The 24,889-nt window shown below is 40.7% G+C and overlaps 1 protein-coding gene across 1 annotated transcript in view; it reads right to left on the bottom strand.

Annotated features, from left to right (window-relative positions):
- Positions 1 to 24,889, bottom strand: part of LOC119660051 (insulin-like receptor) — a 193,552-nt gene that overhangs the window by 39,171 nt on the left and 129,492 nt on the right. Inside the window, 20 exon segments of the mRNA XM_038068428.1 lie at positions 1,697 to 1,829; positions 1,894 to 2,041; positions 2,043 to 2,135; positions 2,201 to 2,328; positions 2,388 to 3,120; positions 3,210 to 3,391; positions 3,394 to 3,516; positions 3,589 to 3,635; positions 3,637 to 3,897; positions 3,965 to 4,134; positions 4,136 to 4,152; positions 4,314 to 4,431; positions 4,493 to 4,703; positions 8,428 to 8,608; positions 8,704 to 8,912; positions 8,976 to 9,123; positions 9,181 to 9,460; positions 9,546 to 9,724; positions 9,783 to 9,906; positions 9,975 to 10,399. Of these exon segments, the coding sequence (XP_037924356.1) occupies positions 1,697 to 1,829; positions 1,894 to 2,041; positions 2,043 to 2,135; positions 2,201 to 2,328; positions 2,388 to 3,120; positions 3,210 to 3,391; positions 3,394 to 3,516; positions 3,589 to 3,635; positions 3,637 to 3,897; positions 3,965 to 4,134; positions 4,136 to 4,152; positions 4,314 to 4,431; positions 4,493 to 4,703; positions 8,428 to 8,608; positions 8,704 to 8,912; positions 8,976 to 9,123; positions 9,181 to 9,460; positions 9,546 to 9,724; positions 9,783 to 9,906; positions 9,975 to 10,399 (3,910 nt within the window).

Raw genomic sequence — 24,889 nt, 5'->3', positions numbered from 1 at the left:
GCAAACGATATCTCCCATCAGTCAGAGGAACTAGAATATCTAATCAGATAGCAGCCATTTATAAATTCCCGAATAAATACCAATTGATCTTCTAGAGTAGCTGCGCGGTGCCTAATACTCTTGCAAGTTATAATTATGATTGCATCTTCTTTATTCACAACTTCAGTGGGGTCATGTTGAGTTTATTTGAAGGGGACAAATGTCTGGACCTGCGTTAGATATCAGACAGATGAATATCTGCGGCTGTACCAGATAAATGTTTGTGCCTGTCTCAGACATCCGACGCCTACGGCTTATCGCGAGTAAGCTCGTAGATATGTATAGTTCACAAACACATGGCACGAAATCGAAAGTAAACGACCTCGTATTCAATTCCGGATCATCTATGTGCATACTAAGAGGGTCTGTTTGAAATTTGTAGGCAACTATGTACATACATATCTACGAGCGTGTTCCAAACCAGCCGAAATCGTAAATCGAGATACATGCAAATATAATTACATATATACGTGTATTACGAGCTGCAATTCCCACTCGGAAACATACATATGCATAACATATCTGTCTGTATGTTGTCTGAGGCAAACACAGGCATTTATCTACCTGATTGGTGAGAGAGTCACAAAGATTTATCTGCCACAGGCACTGGCTTTACTTGAAACAGACATTTAGCTGAGACAATCATTTGTCCGTTGATATCTGACACGACATTCGTCTGGAGCAACCATTTACTCGAAACAGACATTTGTCTGCCTCATATCTGAAATGAGTATAGACATTTATTTTCCTGTTGTCAACTTGCACGAAAACATAATTTCAGCAAACAACCTAACCAGTTATTAACTCCCCTGCTTACTGCAACTAATTCACAAATTTGTTTACTTAGCCAATAAGTAGGCTGATTCGTAAAGCGCAAACGACACTACTCATGATTTCATATGATTGCGTGATTATGATTACTGTGATTGCACGATTGAATGGTTACAATCATAATCATGCCTGTGATTATGATTACAATCCCGTAATCACGTAATCATGCCCACTTCCCGATTACAATCGTAACCATAACCATGTTTACGATATTGCCAAACTCTGATTAGTATATGTGAATGGGATGATTTTTCGCCGTCGGCCTGTTTGATACACCACCACAGTCGAGCAAAGGTAATCCTATTTGCGTGAAGATCTCCCGCAGAATCGGTCAGATTTCTTTTAATAATGTGCATGAAAAAGCAACTTCCAAGTCTGAGCCATAATCATCCATAACTAGACACATAAGAAGAAAAGAGAAGTTCACGACAAAAAAGAAATTATTCTCCTTTGCTCATGCTTACCCAATTATGTACCAGATAAAAAGTCTAGAAAAAATGGATGAACGTGATTTTGGCATATGATTTTTATATAGTACAGGATGCAAACCATTTAACAATATAAAAATGAGTCGATTCGCATTCACTATCAAAATAATGTCATTAGTGACCCGCACCTCCAATGAAGCACTTAAAAGTACCCACTAAATACATACACATTAAGAAACACACAGAAACATAAAAAGAATTGAGTGAGTGTAATAGTGTTATGATCAACCAATTTGTTCCGCATTAGCATTAAAACTTATTTTCATTTTTTGTAAAATTTATGGACAAATTTTGTAGTTCTGTCATGCCTAATTACCTAAAAAGGATGTTCTTCTCACCTATACGGCGAGTGTTGTGGTTCTTCGGGAACTAAATGACTGTCAGTACGATCCATCAGGTAATTCTCACCAACGTCAAGTTTAAAATCATCGTCACCCATTCGTAATGGAGTCGTGTCGTCAATATCAGTAACTGTAGAACATATGGGATCTAATAATATATCTGAAGAAATTAACTGTTTTTACTCTAGTCTTACCCGTTTGCATTTGCTTATAGAGATCCTGTCCGTGCGGTGAGTGGAAGAAAGATACTTGGTGGAATTTTTGATTGGCATCGTCCAATAAATGTTCGATTATTTCCATAAACGTTGGCCTTGCTGATGGTCGATGCTGCCAACAACGTCCTCATCAAATTGTATAATTTGTCAGGACAATTTTCTGGGCGCTCCATAACACCACCGTCGATAACATATCTAAGGACTTGATCGTTTGAAAGGCCCTGCCATGATAAATATGTATTACAGTCAATGAGCCACTATAAAACTTATCTGTGAGTTCAAATACCTGATAAGGTTGAGATGCAAGAGTTGCCATCTCCCACAACACAACTCCATAGCTGAACACATCGCTCGAACTGCTAAATACACCATCTTTCAGACTTTCGGGTGCCATCCATCTCACAGGTAGTAAACCTAGAAGTAGTGGATAAATTTTACTCGTTGCGATATATAAAGGTTAATGCGAGCATTACCTTTCGTCCCCTTTCTATAATAATCCGTCTCGTAGATGTCTCGCGTCATACCAAAGTCCCCAATCTTGACCGTTAGATCTTCCGCTACCATGCAATTACGTGCAGCTAGATCGCGATGAACGAATTTCTTAGCTGATAAATATGCCATTCCATCGGCTATTTCTATTGCCATTTGTAATATTCTCTTTAGCGTTGGAGGCTGAACTTGAACTTCTCCACTCTTCGCTTGTTCCGAATCAGGTCGGTTCGACCGTAGATACCCTTTCAAATCACCATTTGTCATCAGTTCCATGATAACAAGTGTTGGTTGATCACGCGACACCACGCCCAACAGATGAACCACATGGTAAGTGTCGAACGCCTTCATCACGCTAGCCTCCTTTAAAAAGTTTATTCTCTCTCGATCGGTTGCATTTTCATTCACGGTCTTAATAGCGCACGGAATGTCTTCACCGTCCTTAGACAGATTTTTAACCATCCCTTCATAGACCATACCAAACGACCCTTGGCCCAACTCTCGGATTTGGATGATTTTCTCACGCGGAATTTCCCATTCGTCTGGTGTGTATTGCATGCTAATGTACTCTGGATTAACGGAAGTGAAAAGTTTAAGGTCATCGGGAGGACGAAGCCACCGCCTTCGGAAGTACCATATGATGAAACCGACTATGATAAAGAACGCAAGGACGGAGACGCAGATTAAAGTGATAATTTGCCAGCTAAGTCGAGATTCCTGTAATTTAAACAAATAAACAGACACCAGAGTTTATCTTTTGCACAGAAAGACAATAAAGAAGCAGCAGAAGCTTTCGCTTACTTTTATGTAAAATACACTGGCTTGCAATAGTTGCCATCGCCAGCTAAAGATGTCGCCATGACTTGTACGCTATAGTTTCCTGAATCCAAATCATATAAGATATAGCCTTTGGTTGAATTTTTGTACTCGCGGTAGGTTATGCATTTATCAACATGTTTCGCGTGCTCGATATCTACTCGATAATACTTATCGAGTATGATACAATCAAACCGTTCGGATTTGGTGGTTCCTTCCAGGAGAGACGAACATTGTTTCGAGTATTGTTTATGTTCTCGATATGAGTAGTGAGATTCTGAATGTCGTCGGCACCATCTAAATAAGAGCAAATAGACAATATTGTGTAGTTTTTTATAAATTTTATTAAATTTAGCGTTAGGGCCTTACCTTTCTTAGCAGTTCGTGGGTAGATTCGAGTTTCCATACTGCAGTTTTTTACCTTCTCCTTCTCGGCATGCTCTTACATATATTTTGTACGTTGAATAATGTTTTAGGTCAGTAAAAATGAATGACTTGGTGCTGGCATTCACACTCTCGCCGTAGATTTCATATGCACCGTGCGTTTTGACTTTACGCAACACCTCTCTCGGAGAGTGTTCGTCGTCATCACTTTGCTGTGGTAATGTATTCGCTGGATTCGTATCGATTGAACGAGCGGATCGTTTTTGTCGTTTCTGATCATCCTCAGGAACTCGTCTGAAGAATATTTTAAGTTTTCGCGAAAACATGTAATTCATATTTCAATCTATGGAGATGAACTTACCTAATATAAACGAAATTCTGAATTGCATCTTCGAAATCGATTGCATTTTCACGGTCAGGGGATTCTTCTAAGGGTTTGCTCGGTCTATCTAGGTCCTTGCATATGGCGCGACATGATTCCTCATTAGCTATTGTTGGTTTTCTTAGGTTCTTCTGGGATACGGGCCCGGATGGTAGTTTCTTTAATGGCTAAAAGAAAAATTAAGAGATAAATTGTTAGAAGAGCATGTAGGAGTTGAAAATAATAAAAAAGGCCTTTTCGGACTAGATTATGTCACGAATGAACCAGAACTTTTCGTGTTTGTGTTAGTTTTATATTTAGGTTACCAAAAAACTCCAATGATACTCACGTTCAGTGCAATAATTTCGTTGCTCCAAAATTAATGGATTGTCATATGTTATTTCGGCTGATAGATGGTAAGCAGTTAGATTTCCCTTTGGTTCACGTGGTTCGAGCCACTTTATTTCCTGAAATGTAGTTACAAATTTAGAGGTGAAATGAGAATCCTGATCCATTTATTATACTTACAATACTTGAATAGTTCAGGACATTGAATTCGAGATTTCGCACAGGATCTGGTGTACTTGGCAATGTTCGGAAGTACTCGATTTTACTTTGACCACCTTTCTTTTCGCTGGCTATTGTATATGTTTTCACGTAAACTGCATACTGGGTATATGGTTTCAGATGTGTAAATAAATGCATGTGATCCTTATTATTATCATCGTCAACTTTCCACCTAATAAACAGAGAAAATTATTGTAGCGTTTCTAACAGTGATAAATACTATCTACATATGTAAGACAAAATCATGTTAGTTACACCATTTATAACATTTCCACCTCAAATTAACGACATTCCAGGTGAAATTAACAATTTTGCAATCCAAATTAACGACTTTCCAAATTGAAGTAATATTTTCCCAAATCAAATCTATAATTTTCCAAATGAAATTAATAATAATAATAATCGTTGGCGCAACAATCCATATTGGATCAGGGCCTTGAAGTGTGTTAGAGCACTTCATTCAAGAGCGTAACGGTACACTAGGAGCCAATGTGGTCAGCATTGCGCTCGACCGAGATTATTACCCTGATTCGACTCAGGTACTCATTCACAGCTGAGTCGACTGGTATCCGACGTCAAATCACGATACAAATTCCACTGCCACCAGTGAGATTTGAACCGCGACCTTCCGTACGACAGCCAAACCACTCAGCTATCCGGACAAATGAAATTAACGTCTTCCCAATTAAATCAACGACACTTCAAGAGAAATTTTCCAAATCAATTTAACGACTTCAAATTATCACGTCCCAGTAAAAATATGACTGAAAAGTGACTTGATTCCTGTTGTAACGTTTTTTGCATTGTATGCACCGTATGAAACTGCATAATTAAACTCCTGTCCCTTTTCTCCTACGAACTGTTAGAATTGCAATTAGTATTTCACTGGGATCGAGCGTGTTTTCAACGAAGATGCCAATTGAATCCACACTCATTTGAGAAAATAATTGTTGGCCGTATAAGAATACGACCAAAAATTATAACATCTTGCCCAAATATCGGTGGCATATTCGTTCCTTAGGTGAATGCCTTAAGGGGCTTTCATTTAGTCATTGATTGGAAAGTCGTTAATTTGATTTGCAAAAATTTTAATTTCATCTGGAGAACTGTGAATGTGATTTGGAAAATTGTTAACTTAATCTGGAATATCATTGATTTGTGACAGAATTGCTATATAACTCAAGAAGGCTGGTCCGATTTCCATGATCTTTGATTTGTTGGATTTAGAAAATTCATTTTACTGTACATTTTGTTTGGCCGAATTTTTTTATGATATCTGGGAAACGTATTCTCTCCTAACAATATTTTTTAAATTCATCAGCGAAAAGTGATTTAAAGAGGATTGATGAAGTGCATATCGTGAAAGGCTATGTCGTTTCATTGTGCACGCATCGACAATTCAATCGATGGTTTTGGTCTGCATGTTTGAATTGTCATGCGAATCCGTTCGTAATTCAATTTGAATTGACATGTCGCGAACCCATTTATATTGAATTAGTATCAATTCAAGGAATTCCGATCGTGAGCTGAATGGGAAGATAGATAACCAGACTTTACTTTTAACACTCCTTCTCTCCACTCCTTCTCAGCCATCGCGTCTCCGCGTTTCCGCAGCCAGCCAGGTCTTATAGCATCCTTTTGGGACGTGACTAACCATTAATTTGTCCCGGGATAAGCTGAACACCTGGGTCAGAGAGAAATGCACCTTTGATGGCGACTCAATATTCATTAACATTCGAAGGCTGGTTTAGAGTTTGCATCGTTTGTTAGCAAGAAAGTTTTCCCACTGCTGGGCGGTATATAAATAGTATGAAGGAGATGTATTGAATTTAGAAAGTCAATGCTCCAACGACCACTGCCCCTGGCGACGAACAAGCGAAGGTAAACGACCATCAGATGATGATCCCTTTCGAAGTTTATGTCAGCACTTCTTTTGTTATGAACATTCGGAAAAAAGGCCACATTCGCCAGATTAAATATCACCATCACCGTTTGGACAAAATCCGATTCAATAGGTTGCGGTGGGTGGGTGAGGATAATTAAACCCGGATAGTCTGTAAAGACAATATATATAGTAAAATAAACAAGACGTGTCAGACACCGACTCAGATGGAACAATGGCGATTGCCAGAACGTCAGACAATTGGTAAGGATATCGAATTGATGGACCTCGACACAAAACCGGGCTAGACCGAATACTGGTTTTGGTGCCGCCGATAACGATGAAAAGGATGCATGTGGACAATTCTTGATAGTGTTCGTGGAGATTCAAATCATTGGGTGTACGTTAGGAGGCTTTGAGTTTAATACCCTGATTCAACTCTGGTGCTCATGCATACCTGAGGCTACTGATATCAAACATCCAGTCTAACATGCAAACCTTCTACCAACAGAGGAATTCGAAACATAACCTTCCGTTGCGAAGACTCATTGTTAGTTATGCATGTTAAAAGGATTTTCATTTGCCAAAAACAGGTGTCCATTTGCTGAGTAGTTAAGAGCACAAGGCTGTCATACGGAGGGTCGCAATTAAAATCTCGCTGGTGGCAATTGGAGAGAGTAGAGTATTGATATTGTTAGAATTGAATTGATGCGCAAACGATTATTATTATTAAGGAACAGGATTAAAGCTAATAGTTGACCTAACTCTATTGTGATTTGGCGTTTGGGAGAGAAAACAAGTAATAAATTGGCACGACAAGTAGACAGAAAGGCACACGGATACCCAGTAAATCGATTTTAATAAAGTTCTGTTTTACACAAAACCTTAAAAATTAAACTCACGGTGACGACCAAGCTCTCTTCCTGAACAGTGAACCTCGATCTAAAAAGAATACTTTTCTTGCAATAAAAAGATCAACGCTCTTAATTTGCCTGTGCTTTGTATCGAAGAGGGTGGTAGAGCGGGAGAAACGATGATGTATGCATATAGAAGAAAAAACAGTTTACAGAATATGTGACGAATGCATGTAAAAGTTCATGCTAAAATGACAGGGCTCTCTAGTAGGTAGAGCATGGTTGTCAAAAGATTGGACTGTGGATGCAGGCGAACATGTTCCAATGCTGGACTACAAACAAAATCAAATTAATTATATGGCAAGGGGGTGTCTGGGGGTGACAAAGCCAGACTTTCAAAAATCGACTTAGTTTGCGAGGATAATGCTCGACAGCTAGAAATATTGTTTGAAATAATTTTTGCTTTTTTGGTATTTACTTTATTTGCATATACCGATATTTCGGGAACCACTTCTCCCCTTCATCAGTGCCACAAGTCTGTCTAGCCGTCTAATTATTTCAAATAATTTAATCGTTAGAAACACCGCAAAACTACACCTAGCCAAAGAAATCTTGAGAAAACTGCAGATTTTTTTCCGGGATGAGGTGATGTGACCACAGGATAATCGTTGAAAATGAGATAAGTTGTTTATACTTGAAAATGCTTAAGTCCAAGTTTCCTTGCAAATGCAACAAAACGGAATAGCTACCGATATAGCCTTTGGAATTATACTTCGAACATAATTATTGATGAGGTTGTTCGGTAAACGACATGAAGGAGCTACCTATCTCAAAACACAATTTCTGCAAAAGAATGTGTTCTCTTCTCTTCCTGATCGCTTCGAATCGATGAAAGCCCTGATTGTTTCGAATGCTAGTCTCGAGAATACAGAATGCGATCTGTTTTATTATCCAAGCTTCGTGTCAAGTCAAACTTCATAGATGACTTGAGATTTAACTCGAGATAAGTTGCAGTTAGCTGCAGTAGTCTGCATAATTGCGTCTCAATACAAGAGATTTGCTAACGAAAAGGACAGCCAGGCGACTAGTTTATTTTGAATAAAATCTGATACGACATTTGGTCGAGAATAGCAATCAATAAAGTTTTATAATCTACTTACGAATCATATCCACAACCGTGACGATTTTCATAGATGGACACGTTCTGGAAAGGAGCTTCCATGTAAAAATATTGATAGCCAAGGAAGACACGTTGATCATCGAAAGAAATTGGTTGGACAGTCAGCATAGCAGCCGTTTCGGATGGTGTAATTTTCGTAATAATCAATTCTTGTATGTCACCTGTAAAAAAATGAATTTCAGTTAAGTTTAGGATAAATTGGGAGCAAATGCACTGCATATAGAAATGTTCAATAACCACTTTACAGTAAACTCACATGCAACACGATCACCGTTCGAGTCGCGGGCCACTTCCGCACATCGAACGTATTGTTCTCCTTTATAAATGGTTTTCAACGCTTCGATCTTGTTGTAGCACAACTTCGGATTGAAGTGGAAGAAAATTCGACCGCGTTCAATCGTCACATTTTGATTTTCAGCCCATAAATTTTGCAAGTTTTGATTATCAAGAACATAGAGAGCATATCTGGAATTTTATGAGGAATGTGTAAATGGTTATGATGAGGACTTTCGAATACCATCAGCTTACTTTGATTCGTCCAGACTCTTGCCATGAATAACTCGTAGTCGTCGGAAGAACGACAGTGACACTATAGAGTAGGTCCTTATTATCTTCAAGTATCCATCGATCTCCTCTATTGATGACAGGGCAGTCTCTAAATCCTCAACCAGATGAGCTGAAAGTTTTAATTTATGCTGTTAATGGTACTTAACAGGAGATAATTACAACTTACGTCCTCCTTGGCGAATATTAATCATAAGATTTCCAGTGATAATTGTACATCCTCGTAAACTTTCAGCGTCATGTATGCTGAAAATCACCATCGAGTCACATTGCTTTGAACATTTATTGTGACATGGCACGCAAGTATTATTCACTTTCTCGTATCCTGACTTGCACGTGACCATGCATTCTCCTTCGAATGGTACATAAGGTTTATTCTCATAATTACTCCGCAGTGGCTTTGCAGTTTCAATACATTCTTCTTTCGTCACACATCGCCGATTCATATGCTGTTGAGCAGATGTAAATTTTATTATTAAAGGTAACACAATCTTAGCTGGATAGTATTAACGAAAATTTTCTACGAGCTTTTACCTTGTACGTATTTGCTGGGCATTCCTGCACGCATCTTTTCTCGCCATTTCGTCCATAAGCTACCAAATGGCGACATACTGTACATTTATTCCCATCTGCGGAACAATCCCCGAGACAGGTCTCATTGCAGCACTTTCCCTGACTATTGCACGCTCGATTCCCACATTCAGGAGGACAAACTGTAAAGCAAGATAATTTCCTTAGAGTATGAGAAACTAGCAAAGCATCCATAATTACTTTTTTGGCAATGGGTTTGGTTCCAGCAAAAGCGCTTATTTGCCACAGGAGTGCAGTCGCCGTTCGCTTCGCCCTTCATTTTTCCAGGCCAACAAGACGGGCATTCGTTCGTTGCTTTATTGTGCTAAAATGTAAGGAATTGATTAATTAGAATTATCATGAGATTATCGAAGTCCACATTAAGAGACTTACCTTGAAAACTAACGTTTCCGGACTGGCGCTGATAGCGATTCGATTCCAATCGATTGTATGTACAAAGCAAAGAGCAGGATTCTTCTCAATACGAACACCACCACGAATAATTGTTGTTAGAGATGTTAAACCGATTTCCTCCATGTTTGCATTTTCAAATATAACAAGAGCGAATCCTTCGAACAAATGGTTGCCTCGAATCGCTGTTAAATTTGGAAACAATTTGGCTAGCGATCTTATGCCACTCACACGGTACAACAGCAAAAAGTCTGTGATTTCGGTGAGATTTGGGAATGAGAAATTTTCGAAGTCAGTCTGATTCGATTCATCCATTAGGGTAATGACCAGGAATCCTTCAATAACTCGACAGCCCGTTAGATTTTGTAGTTGCTGTGCCTTGTTGCGAATGTCAATACTTGTGCATACTGGAAGAGAAAAAATGAGAATTGATTAGTAATCGATTTTTCAACAAAATTAAATTAGTTAAATATGACTTTCCATTCCATTGAAAAGAATTTGAAAACTTCGATTGTAGAATGTGATAACATCAAACCTTGTGTGTGTGTGGTGGGGGAGAAGCTACAGCTTCTAAGCACTCAGGCCGTGTTGGCCCATTATACTCGCCACCCCATCTAACGGAATATTCCGGATTCGTTAACGTATCGCAGGATTTCCGTTAGTGGATGTGACCCGTCGCAACTGGAGAACATCGGCACCAAAGATCTATGCCTGATGCGTCCATAGGCGAGGCATTCACGTAGGAAATGCTCCCCGCTTACTAGGAGGGACACGTATCATTTTGAGTAATTCCTATTCTGAACATATGCCCAGCTAGTGATTTATGGCCTGTCAGAATGCCCACAATACACCTGCAAGTCCTCTTGCTTTTCGACAGGATAAACTTTGTGGTACGCATGTTCGGTTCTGGCAGGAAAAGTTTGTTGTGTCTAGCAGCATTTAGGCTCTGCCACCTTTCATTGTGGGAAGCTTCTTCCCAGTTTTTGAAGACAGACTTAGCCAATGCTACTGATACTCTAATTGTTGGTTTCCGGTCCCAGCATAGGGGAGATTGACCCCTCTTTCGCTAAAGCATCCGAGATTTCATTTCCCTCTACGCCACAGTGACCAGGTACCCAGAATAGTTCCACCGTATTGAATCTAGAGATAGAGTTCAAACGGTTTCTGCATTCCTGAACAATTTTCGAGGTAGTCAAAGGACTACTCAACGCCCTTGTAGCTTGGCTATCACTGCAGATTGCCATGCGCCTGCCCTTCAATCGCTTGTCAATCACCCATTTTGCCGCCCTTAGGATCGCATAAACTTCGGCTTGAAAAACCGTTGTATATTGTCCCAAAGGAAAAGCCCGCTTCTCGTTTTTATTCAAGATGTAGACTCCGGAACCAGAACCCTGTTCTGCTTTTGAGCCACCGGTGTAGAAGATTTCCGTATATCCCGCCACACATTCCTCTGGGTAACTTCATATCTTCTACCAAACAGATGTATGGGAACACGAGAATCGGAAGGCATTGTAAGAACTGGATTCAGTACTCCCAGTAACTCTTCCAATGCTCTGTGCCACCCACATTCGTTGTTTCTCCATAGATCTAATCGAATTTCATTGCAGTGCTTTGAATAAATATATCCAGGGGCTGCAAATTGAGTAGTGTATTTAAAGTTGCACCGGATGTTGTGCTCATGGCACCAGTGATACCCACACACAGTTCTTTGCAGCGCGGCTAGTTTACGGTGAAAACCTTTTTGTTTCACCTTAACCCACCATAGTACGGATGCATAAACGAACATTGGCCTAATGATAGCAATATATATCCACATTACCACATGAGGCCTGAGTCCCCGTGTCGACGCAAAGGTCCGTCTGCACAGCCCATAAGTTGTGAGAGCTCGTTTCATCTTTACCTCTACATGTTTGTACTAAAGAAGTTTTTTATCTAGAGTAACTCTCAGATATTTCACTTCTTCGGAGAGTTGAAGGGTAGTACCCCTCATCTCAGGAAGGCGTTCCAAGAACCCGATCAACAGCAAGCACAAGCATCACCAGCATAAGCTTGAGCGTGTATTGGCAAATTTTCCAGTTCGCCACTCGCCACTCCACAGGAGTGGCGAAAGCACACCTTTTTGGGGGCAGCCCCTCGTTGCTTCTGCAATCAGATAGCGATCGACACCCACCTCAGGGCACAGCAATCTCTGCGTTAACGTCCGCTTAATTAAAGCATCATCAACACCATGCGCTCTGGCGACATCACAAAATGTTTGAAAAGGCGCACAGTCAAAATCACAATCACATACTGTAACACCCCCATCGCGTACTCACCATTCAAAGTTGCATCCTCTATCTTTGTGACCAAAGAATGGAGAGCAGGCTCACATCAAATCACTAAGAGCAGTTAATTAATGGTATTCGCACCAAAATGAGCATATCTAAATTGATATATTTATGCCCCGTGAATTGGAGCTTAACAATACACTCAAAACCTCCCTTGCTTGTCGCAAGAGGCGACTAAAAGGAATAGAAATTAGTGGACTACCAACCTGCAAACTTTGGAATTTTACTATACTATCGAAAACAGACTATGATTGGTACGGAGGGAGGGTCCCCAGAATGCCCTTGGCACTCGTATGCGATGTGATAGGAAGACGGAAATGGCAAAGGGTAAGTCACACATTAAGGACGACAATTGTATTGTAGGCTATGCCATGCAGTGGAATCCACTCTCTCAAGATCGCCAACGACGTCAAGGGCACTTGACGCAAAATAGTTGAGGACCAGTGCGAGCGTCTCGGAAAGTCGTGGGAGAGACTGAAGCACAATTCAGGTAACCGCAAGCCATGACGGGTACATGTGGCTGACGCGCTACATCCCGCCAAAGGGTGAAGGGCAAGCATATACATATATAAATTGATAAAAAAAATCCGGGATCAGGGAAAATGAGAAAAAAGTATCGGTGAGGGACCAGCTTAGTTGGGATAATCCCACCATACTGTACCCTACCTGATAAGGCTCCTTTGTCAAAGGGGTCTAATGCAATTGACCTGGCCGGAACGCAGGTTCGGAGCGATGAGTTAACATCCACAATTCTCCCTACCTAAGCGCATTCACAATAGGACATGAACGCCTCTAGACGACATTACCTTCAACCAGACAGCCCACGTTCTCATCACCAAAGATAATGTGAATATGATGATAATGATAATGTGAAAATTTGAAGTTAGAAATTAAAAAATGATTTCATAGCGGAAGAGTACAAAGCAAAACTAGAAGAACGATTATATCCTATTCTTTGGAATCTGACGGGGAAGCGTTCAGACGACACCTGGTATGAACTAAAACACTATCAACACAACTGCGGGAGAAATGATTGGATATGAATCCCCACGTCGGACAACATGAGAGCACAATGAAGCCAGGAAGTTCTTGACAAGAAAAGCGAAGAATGCAACACAAGGACAAATAGAAAAATTACGAAAATCTCCGATCGGCCGCTAAGCTAAACGAAAACATTTTAAAGAGTGGAGTAGTGAAGACCCCGAGGCGTGGACATCAATCCTAAAGCACCCTCTGTAAAAACAAAAACGGGGCCAGTATTCGGGACGAAAGTCAAACATGTGAGAGATATGTGTCTTATATTAAAGAATCCCTTACACACAACTCAATCGCCAGAATTTGCAAAAGTTATCGCCGAGGATAGCGGAAACATTAAACCGCCAACATTAGAAATAATACAGTTGGCGACCAAGTTTTAAGAAATAGACCATGAACCATGAAAGCTTTCCACTTGGAAAAGTGATCAAAAAATCATATCCTATCCATAAAAATGTGAAAATTTAACGACATGTTACGATAAGATAATTACAGAGGTATCTCAGTACTTTGTACGCTCTATAATCTCTTCACAAAAATACTAAAGAGAAGTCTAATTCTTCTACGCCATTAAGATGTTTGGTGAATAACAAGGATATTTTCGGACTACAAAAGCGACAATTAAGCAGCTATTTACTGTCAAACAAGTGTTAGGAGCCCTGCGTATTAAATATCGACGTCCATCAAATATTCGATCGAAATAAACTGTACAAAGCAATGCTTAATTTGAGAATTCTAGCAAAACTGATAAGCCTTACTATAATGACAATGTCCCACACAACAGCGCAGATCAGAATCAACAAAAGCCTGAGGTTCGGGTTATAGTAAGGAGATTAACTGACATCTCTACTGTTCAATTTGACACTGAAGCAGGTTATACGAAAGTTGCTTGTGGATACAAATGACATGCTACTCTACAAGTCCTGCTAAATCGTTGCACATGGAAACAACATAAAAAATATTGCACAATCTTAGGCAGGCTTAGGCCTGATTTTACTAGGTGGTTTTTCGTTTTGAATATAATTCATATCCTTGTCGCGTTATGAATTGTATTTAAGGGGGCAAACAACGTCTTGTAACCACTTACAACCACTTACACTTGCTGCCCGGGCAGAGGCGAGGTAGCGTCTGATGAATTGCCTCTGCCATGGACGAAATTGTACTCTATTTGTGCTTTTTGAAGGTTCGAAAATATTTTCCCATGGAAAACCCTTGGGTTTCGAACACCTAAGTCTCTATTATAGAAATCCATAGTCAAATTCCGTTGAAACGAGTTGTTAGGCTAGGGAGGTATTTCACTATGTGCACCCCTATTCAGTATATCATACCTTCGTGGCGTAAGTAAGCGCCGGGCTGCCTCCTCATTGCAAAATCTAGATGCTGGGTTTCCAGCATAGACAGCAACTGTGTGCAAAAGCATGATCCGATAGTTATCGGTTATTGGACTTATCAAAGTCCTCATTTTTAATCCAAATTGAGTATTTCGACCGTTTTGATTCGCGACACATCCTGTAGCGTAGATTTTCTTTCCTTGTAGGCTACTGTCGTTTCCCAACGCTTGACTAGTTGTTACCTTCCCCATTGTATATGGCTGTGAAAGTTGCGGATTTGTTCTTTTCAAGTGCAAGTTTCGTTCTCTTTGTAACAGTGATTCTTTCTTGTAAGTCCACTACCAATTTAAATCTTACTTCGTTTTTAGTTGCCAGAATTTCAAGGTTTTGGTGGCATTCTCACATCAATTTAGATGTGGTTTAAAGGGAGGCAATCGCTTTGTAAACGAATAAAATGTCAGCACGCGTTCCTTTCGTCATAGATTCTCTCTGACACATTGGTTAGTCGTATACATTTCTGCCTGAAACGCAGCAATGTGTAGATATCCACCTGCCGTGTTTTGGATTCAGTCCATGCTCCTGTCCGTGTGCCATAGTATCTTAAACGCTAGATGGCTATTTGTCCTACGATTCAAATCCTTCCTCATTAAAGTCTCGACATTGGAATTCCAACCCTTATGTGGGACATAGTGCGTCAACCACACCTACGCGCCAGCGCTATCCGCACTCGTCAATGAATTTCAATACACCTCACGATCTGAGAAGTTTGGAGTCCTTCTTCATTGTTCTAAACCATCAAATTTTAGGGCGACTCACTTACCAATCGATCTGGATACTGGAGTCATAAACCTCAATGAAGCTGACACAATATCTCAATGTACGACCTATCCATTGTTATTTCCGTGTTTTCATCAACCAGTCCAAGAGCAACTGACCCGTACTTCGGAAAAATTCATCATTCTTCATGATTGTCTCTGGTTAGAATATCCCAATGATACAACGCATTTGGTTGATGAAAGCTTAAAACTCCCGAGTAACAATGCATACCATTTTCCACATTTCCACATAGCAGCGCAGAGAGAACATTGGCACTGGACAGTCTCAACTTGGTTAAATTGAAGGTGCAATTTTGATGGTTTGCAGATACTTTCATTTCCAGGTTTTGTACAAAATGGCAAAGGTGGATTTAGTGCTGTTAATGCCACTGACATCAACTTCGATGAGAGAAAGAACGCATTCTAGATATATAAATTAATTAATACCTTTGATATTCTATTCATTAACGTAAAATATTAATAAATTCATAACACCAACAAGGAAAACGAATGATCAATATAACAACCTTCGGAAAATAGACAAACAAACAAATGACAACACTTTGATAATCCAGTTAAAAGGATAAAGATTGGCTTCAAACCAAAAATAAGGGTGTGTAAACATAAAGATGGCAGCATAATTAGCGAAAAAGAAAATAATAATAATAATCGTTGGCGCAACAATCCATATTGGATCAGGGCCTCGAAGTGTGTTAGAGCACTTCATTCAAGACCGTAACGGTACACTACAGAACACTGTAGGAGGCAATGTGGTCAGCATTGCGCTCGCCCGAGATTATTACCCTGATTTGACTCAGGTACTCATTCACAGCTGAGTCGACTGGTATCCGACGTCAAGTCACGATACAAATCCCACTGCCACCAGCGAGATTTGAACCGCGGCCTTCCGTATGATAGCCCAGTGCTCTAACCACTGAGCTATCCGAACACTGAAAAAGAAAAGGTGTATGAAAAATGGACATCGTACCTGTCGATTTTTTAACTCTCAGACATAAAATTAAAGAGTAAGTTGACAATCCCACAAACGAATTATGCTAACATTGAAGACGACCCACCGTCTCCATAAGATATTGATGAAGCTTTAAAGGGTACCCATGAAGCAATAACAATTGCGTGAAAAAGGCTATCTACATACTTATCCTGTAAATATGGAAGGAGAAGGAATCCCTGCAGAATATCGTAAAACATAAAAGGCAAAAGGTTATCCAATAATTGCAGGAGTATCTACCTGCTTTGTTCGGTCCATAAATAATTCAGCGGTATCCTGAAAAACAGGCTCAAACCTTACGCAGAAAGAGTCTTCGGGAAGGCTTCAGAGGTGGTACATCAATAAGTGCTTGAGAAGAGCTAGGAATTTACCATCAACGTTAATCGTATATTCGCGGGGCATACAGACAGTATGGGCCGCATCGTACGATTACGAAAAAAACCTGGAGCAGTTTAAGAGAGTGATGGATGGCAAGTCAGGAACAACAGAGAGATGTACGGTATATAAGACGACCCAGAAATTTCCAAGGTGATCAAATCGGAAAATGTATAATTGGTTTGGCCATGTTCAGCGAATGGGCAAATCGAGAATAACCAAAAGGGTATTCAAAGGGAAATCGATCGAAGAGAAAATGATGAGAGAACTCATTTAACGCAGCCAGCGATTCATTATTAGGTTTAAAGAGTTTGCGGACGCAAGGAGGTATAGGGAAGAAAAAAGCGGCCGTGTCTACAACCGCGAATTGCGGCGGTTCCTCTATAAAAGTTATTTCGCCGCTGCAAGGTGGATTAGGAAGGTAGACTTCGCCTTTCCTCCTCCTTCGTCTCCGGGCCCGCACGAGTTGGATAGATATGCGGTCACCTTCTCCCTTTACTCCCTCCGTACCGTGCAGTTGGAGGTTACCGGAGGATGAAGCGGGCATCGTGAAGCACCTTCACCTCCCCAACCCCACTTGCAAATCCAGAAGCACCACCTCCTCCCAAATAACCTTGCCATTTCCCCCAGGAGTGGAGTGGAAAGTTCAATCTCTACCTTCAATTCTATTATAATCCTACATTAAACTGAATTCATGAGAATTGCCATATTTCTCAAGTTTACTTGGCAGAAGCAAGTCACGTAATATTACAAAAGTGATATCACACTTGAAGTATTATATCACATTACCATCACCGAGCACGATTCAAACATTACCCAACTTCACCACATTACAAAAGTGATGGTAATATTATTTCTTTGATAGATAATGTTTTGTAAAGTGATATTACATTACAAAGCATTACCCAATAGCATCGCTCTTCGTAGTATAAGTGGTAGTGTTAGTTGTTGAGTGCCAAGCTGATGCCGACGTCGGCCACAAGCAATCCTCGCGAATCTATTGTAGTTATGATTGCCTGTTATTTTGGTTGATTGCTGACTTTGGGGTAGAAAATGTTTTCGGGTGCATGTATATAAGGGAGTGCAGATTTTTGGCTTCAAGTAATTAATTTATAATGTCGATACACACACCTTGTGTATGGCGACCGCCTACGTAATATTTACTGGCACTAGGTCAAGGCGACTTCGAGTGCCGATGCCGACTATTGGTTGTGCATATATTTTCTCGGTTTGTTTTGATTTGGAACGATGACTTGATGCCCAAGCAAAATAGCTTCTAAGTGAAGTAGTGCTTATTTGCAAAAATCATGATTACCTGTTTTGTATGTGAACATTCTGTGTAAACTATCTAATATCTTATATGGGATCTTTTGTTTTTTTCTTCTCTTTTGCGCAATAAATGAATACAGGACACTTCAGTCATAAGTAATATTCAGTAATATCGGTTGCCGAGTGATGATATTTGATGCTGATGTACAGTGAGGTTAGAGTAAGGAAAGGTAATGTTTGTGATATTACTTTGTAACTTCACTTGTAATATCATATCACTTTTTGCAAAAAGTGACATGATATCACATTACCCGCTAAGGTGATATTCTGCGCACCTCTCCCAAAATGGCAAACATTTTCTCGAAACCACCAGTCAACTGTGACCTTTCATGAACAGCTTAGTTTTTATAACCTACAATATCAGCAGATTTCACAAGTTTCTGGTTCAGAGAAAGGAAGGTTTTTCATTGGTATCGGTACTCTATATCTTTCATTATTTCAAGGAATAGGAGCATACCTGAAAAAATTTCTGCAGCGAATTGTGGGAGAAATAACTTCCCTGACTACTTTTCAAATGTAATAAACTACGTAGAAATTCTATAAATGTAGGAGAAATTCAAAGGAATAAACTATATAAAAAAAGTGTTCTTTCTTTTATTTGGACTCGTAGTTCAATCAGTTAAGAATTCTGGGTACCTAGGTAAACATAAATCAGTAAAAACATTTAGAACTGAGTGAGGAATGCACACTTGTGTAACCAAGGTTTCCTAGTCGAAGATTGAAAGATGTTTCCACACACGGCCAAAATTTTCAAAATAAGGATATCCTTCAATTGTCGGTAAACCTCTATGGGTAGCAGAGGCTGAATTTAAGAGTGTTTTGGAAAATACAAATAGTGGAAAAGTAACGGCAAAGAGGAGTTTAGAGTAAATTTTAGAGTGGTGCAGAGTTGCGATGTGAGTTTGTGAATCGAGGGTGTTCTGTGATGGCGGTTGGGCCTCCATGGTTCCGCTAGCTGAGAATTCCGGCTATGCTGGTATTTGGATGAGCTGATAGTTCCTCCAGACCCGTCAATATAACTCGCTGAGACTGTCTTTGGCCATAGAGCTATGGTTCCTCCAGCAGGATCTTTGCAGTGAGAGTGTAGTTTGCATCCTCCTTAGATCGGTTTTCTGTGATGGTGTTTGGGTCTCCATGATTCCGCCAGCTGGGAATCCCGGCTGCACTGCTGTTTGAATGAGCTCATGGTTCCTCCAGACACTTTAGTGTATTACCTGCTGTGATGGTGTTTGGTCATAGAGACACGGTTCCTCCAGTCAGGTGACGTTGTGGTGACCTGAAAGTTCGCACGCTGCTGTAGTACGTTTATAGTCTGATCGACGACGGACTTATTGGTCTTTTCTAGGTAGGACATCTCGGAAATAGCCCAAATTTGAGGAGTTCGACAAGTACCCAACGTCCGTCATTTAATTACGTTTATGTATTATCATGTTAAATAAAAAAAAGAGAAATAGTATGATTTTTATTACACAAATCTGTAGGGTACTCTAGCAGATGGTCCCTTTTTTCCAGAAAACTCCATTTAGGTGGTAACCGACCTATATGACTCTTTTTCCGCAAGGTTTTGTGTATTTTCGACTTAACCATCAGTTCTGGAATCATTTCATAAAACTTCTGGCACTCAACGAATTCCACCAAAACCCTGGGATAGCATACTCTCCAGAATTTGAAAGTGATCAATATAGCTCGGAGTTTGTCCACGAAATTCAAGCATACATTTGGGAACCAGCTTGTTGTCCATATCGATTTGAGCGGAATCATGAATATATGCGTATATTAGGAAATTTCAAAGAATGTCCTCAATACACAAAGACCGACACTCAATATGGTCACGTATCATGTGTACTGAAACAATTCGGCGTGCAGAATAACAAACAGTTCGCCTGAATCATATAATAACATAATTAATGGGAAACAATAACCAACATCAATAAACCAGAATTGATCCGAGAAGCGTGAAATATTAGATAAGCCATTTCCTTGTAAACATGAGGAGCGAGTGCGACAAATGGCAGGCATGCATTTGGGGGGTTGATCGCTATAAAAAGCAACTTCTGATTTATGATGCTTTCCTGGAATCTTGACTATTTATAAAATTGAATACAAGCGACATTATGTACATACCAACGTCTAAATATACTTAATGGTAGCTGGGGCCGTCCCCCACTACCCCTCGCTAAGTTGTTCTTTGCAATAGAATACTATCCACGGCCGCCCAACATATTTACCGCTTTTACAACCGCAACGACGCTCAGCTCGGGGCCCACTCAGCCGATGTGCAATAAAATACCATTTGAGCAACGCATAACTTAGCTATATATGTGTGTACAAAACACATCAGAGCAAAACATTATAACAGACGTTGGTTGTTTGTACATTTCACGTTATTACGGCATGCAACGGAAATTCTTGGGATGCTTTCCTCCTGACGACGCTTTCAGCATATTTTCTGCGCTATTTGCATGCACTGGTCCTTACAATGCAGTCGGGAATTTGTAAACAATGGCGAGATTTTACACTCCGGGGACACCCAAGGATGCTGGGAGCCAAATCCTAGGACTTCTTCATTCTATGATAGTTACCTATAGTGTGTAGTTCAATTGCGAGAGTTTTTACAAAGAATGATATCCTCACTTCGTCCTGCCTGAGAGCTAGGATTATCTTCCGGATGAAAAAGAGATGTTGGCGCTATGGACCGTACCCGAGGTGAAAATTATCCGTCGTTCTCCCACGAAATGCTAGTCTCAGTTTCAAACCTCACCCGGAAAACTCCGGACCCAGTCGAGTCCGCCCTCTTCTCATCGGACCTCCGATCCGAGTTCAATACAATAACTTTTACCACCAAAATGGTAGTCAGTTTAGGAGCATCGAATCTATCATATTTGCCATTTCAGACCGCTTGGTAGCCAGTACTTTTTACGTTGAAATTAATTAAAGAAATTTCTACCTTTTTTAGCTAGCTAGCTGCTCTCCTTCTCAAAGCTTCGAAGGAAAAGGGAACTACTAATGCCCGAATCACAGAATTCGTTCAATAAATCACTTTTTATCAAAAAAGGAAGAATCTTCTTTAATTCCATCACATATTGAATCTAATATGTCCCATCTGACATTATATAGAAAGCGAAATTTGTAGCAAGGTTATCGACCCACATTGGGCGCCATTCTTTCATTTTGAATTTAAGAGTAGATTGCAAAATGGACTGAAATCAGTTTATCATAAATTCGATATATGATAAATTCGAACCCTGATAACCTGAAGCGTGTCGGGACTGTCGGAAAGTCCTTTCCAATTTTTTTTTTTGTAAAGAAACCAGAATTAACAATATTCTCCATTTGAAGCTGAAATGTTTTCTAATATTACAGATAATTTTTGGATTCGGCTATAAAAACGTTTGTTGGTACAAATTGAGCATTTGCTGTCGATAATGAAGAACTAAAAGCTTCCCCTGGTTTTAATAGACCATGATGCACCACAACATTATGGTTTCACCAGGGCACGCATTGTCTCCTTTGTCAAACGATTTGATCTCACAGTCGATATGAATGGTTGACCTAGATCAGCACATGATTTTTCGTTTTTAGGATATTTAAAAGTACGAGGGTCGTTTCAAAAGTCCGTGGAAAAATAAAAACTACTTAATTGCTTGGAGTAAACCTTTTATATTTTTCGACACAGTTGATCCCTTCCGAATAACTGGTTTTGCCAAGGTCTGAAAAATAGCCATTCGTTTCTGCAATCACCTCCTCGTATGGTGCGAAACGAGGTGGAGCCCTATTCTCATTAATTTTGCGCTCACATCTGCTGAGTCACGAGCGGTCCAATAACAATGAATAATATGCACCTATAATAGCGCTACCCTTTTCCAAATATTCGATGAGAATTATTCCTTGCGAATGTCAAAAGACATGACATGACATGACTTCGCCTTTTTGGCGCACATTCCTTCTTGATAACCCATTGTTGGGTGGTCAAAGAGTAGTATAGGTCGCAGGGCGAAAAGTCGATTGGTACCCACGATGGAGCATAAAACTTGGGAAACGCCTGCTGAACCAACACCAACAGGCTCTACTACCAAATCCTATCTCCACCTCCATGTGGTGGCCGCTGGGAGCTATTTCTTAACGAAAAGCTGCAGACGGAGAAAGATGAAGGTGAGTTTCCAGTGCCTAAAAACGGGACAAACTGTACCTACTGGTCCTCCAGGTTGGGGGTTCGGTAGGGCTGACAACCATACACGGAAAACTAATTGTTGCGAAGCCGCAACAGGAGCCTCAGACTGGACGGATAACACAACGACGAACCCGGCAACGACAAAGGAATAAAGATTTGCGCATTTTCTCATGGAACATGCGCTCCCTCTCCAGAGATGAAGCTGCTGAGCAGCTAGTCGAAACCTTGTCCCAATATAGGGCTGATGTAACAGCGTTACTGGAGATGCGTTGGACAGGGACCGGTTTCCTGGAGAAGAGTCGCTACACCATATATTATAGCAGTCATCCAGTAAACAATGTGCTCGGAATAGGTTTCTTAGTCAGCTAAAAAATGAAACCTGCTGTTATCGGCTTTGAAAACATAAGCGAAAGGCTATGCCCTCTGCGCTTGCGAGGCAAATTTAGAAATAGAAGCCTCATTAACGTTTATGCCCCTACAGAGGAGACTGCAGAGCCGGGGAAGGATACCTTCTACGAGGCAGTAGAACGAACCCTCCAAGCCTGTCCCAAATATAATATTATAATCATACTTGGGGATTTTAACAGCGAAGTAGGGAAAGAGGCTCCCATAGCTTAGACCAATATACAAATGATAACGGACTGCGGATCATTCAATTAGCAGTGTCACACGAAATGGTTTTTGGAAGTACCTGGTTTGCGCGGAAAGCGGTCCACAAACATACGTGGGCCTCTCCAGACGGGACCACTGTCAACCAAATTGACAGTGTGTTGATCGAACGCCGCCACCTCTCAGCTTTCATGAATGTCAGAACATATAGGGGGGCCAGTATAGACTCGGATCACTATCTCGTTGGCATGGTGCTTTGAGCTCGAATAGCAAGACCACCTAGAATTCCCTCTGACAATCAGGTCAGAGTTAACACTGAAGCCATCCACAACACCTATAAGAGGGAAATGGATGCGGCAATAACCGCAGTCAACAGAGATCCTGGAGATGAAGCATCAACAAATGATCTTCACAATCACCTGAAGATAAATACGGCCACAAATATAATTGGCCCCAGCCGCAAAAAGAGTCGGAACGGCTGGTTTGTTGATGAACGTAAGCTAGCTACGGAACGGAAGAATTCTGCATACCGAGTAATGCTGCATTCTCAAAGAACGCGGGCACGCGTGGAGACTTATCACGAACTCCGGCGAGCAGAGAAGCGACTTCACAGACAGAAAAAGGAAGACTGAGAGAACCAGAACCAAAGTACAGGGAGAAACCGCACCAAGCGTGCAAGTTTTACCAACAAGTCAGCAGGATGAAGCCTTATACACCTCGATGTTCATCCTGCCGAGACAAAGAGGGAAATCTGATTTCCGACAGAATGGCCATATCGGAGCGATGGATTGAGTACTTTGATGAACTACTGAACAACCAGAACATCGGCGAGTTGGAGGTCCCGCCAACTGAAGAGGACGGACAAATACTGCCACTACCAAGTATAGAAGAAACAGTCCGTGCAATTCATCGGCTTAAAAATCATAAGTCGCCGGGAGCCAATGGAATTACAGCCGAATTGGTTGAATATGGAGGCGACCAATAACACCAGGAGGTTTATTAACTTAAGCTCAAGGTCTGGGACAGCGAATCAATGTTTGACGACTGCCAAAGAATTATTATCTGTCCCATACATAAAAAAGGTGATATCACACAGTGTAGCAATTATAAATATTCTCCGCTATCTTGCTAGGTCGGATAGACCCATACGCCCAGAACATCATTGGCCCATGCCAAAGAGGCTTCACTTCAGGCAAATCAGCAACAGGTCGAATTTTATCCTTGCGGCAAGCGATGGAAAAACTGTTGGAATATGGACAGTTGCACCATCTCTTCATCGACTTTAAAGCCGCCTATGATTGCATAGCCAGGGTAAAACTGTACACGGCCATGAGAGAATTCGATATCCCGACGAAACTAATAAGACTGACTAATCTGACCCTGACCAATGTGCGAGGCCAGATAAAAGTGGCAGGATCACTCCCAAGACCATTCAATATCAACAACGGTCTACGACAAGAGGATGCCCTATCATGCGTCCTCTTTAACCTGGCCCTTGAGAAAATGATCCGTGATGCCGACGTAAATACAAGAGGTACGATCCTATTTAAGTCCACCCAACCACTGGCCTATGCTGACGATATCGACATCATGGGAAGAACGGCTCGAGACGTGCAAACTACCTTCATCCAGATCGAGCAGGTGGTGCGAGATCTTGGGCTGCACATCAATGAAGGCAAAACGAAATATATGGTAGTAACGTCAGTACCAAAAACCAACCAGCATCAAACCGCACTGGTCAAACGGGAAGGATAAAGTTAGGAGACTACAACTTTGAGACCGTTGATAATTTTAAATAATAATTTTAAATACCTCCTATCTATCATTAAAGAATGTCTTCACACCTTCAAATTTCACCTGGTATTCCAAAAGTCGGTCAAAGGAACGCATTTTTCT

The sequence above is a fragment of the Hermetia illucens genome, chromosome 6 (genome assembly GCF_905115235.1).
Source record: "Hermetia illucens chromosome 6, iHerIll2.2.curated.20191125, whole genome shotgun sequence".
Classification (NCBI taxonomy): Eukaryota; Metazoa; Arthropoda; class Insecta; order Diptera; family Stratiomyidae; genus Hermetia; species Hermetia illucens.
Note: the sequence above shows the minus strand (reverse complement) of the source record. Positions and strands in the feature narration are given on the sequence as shown.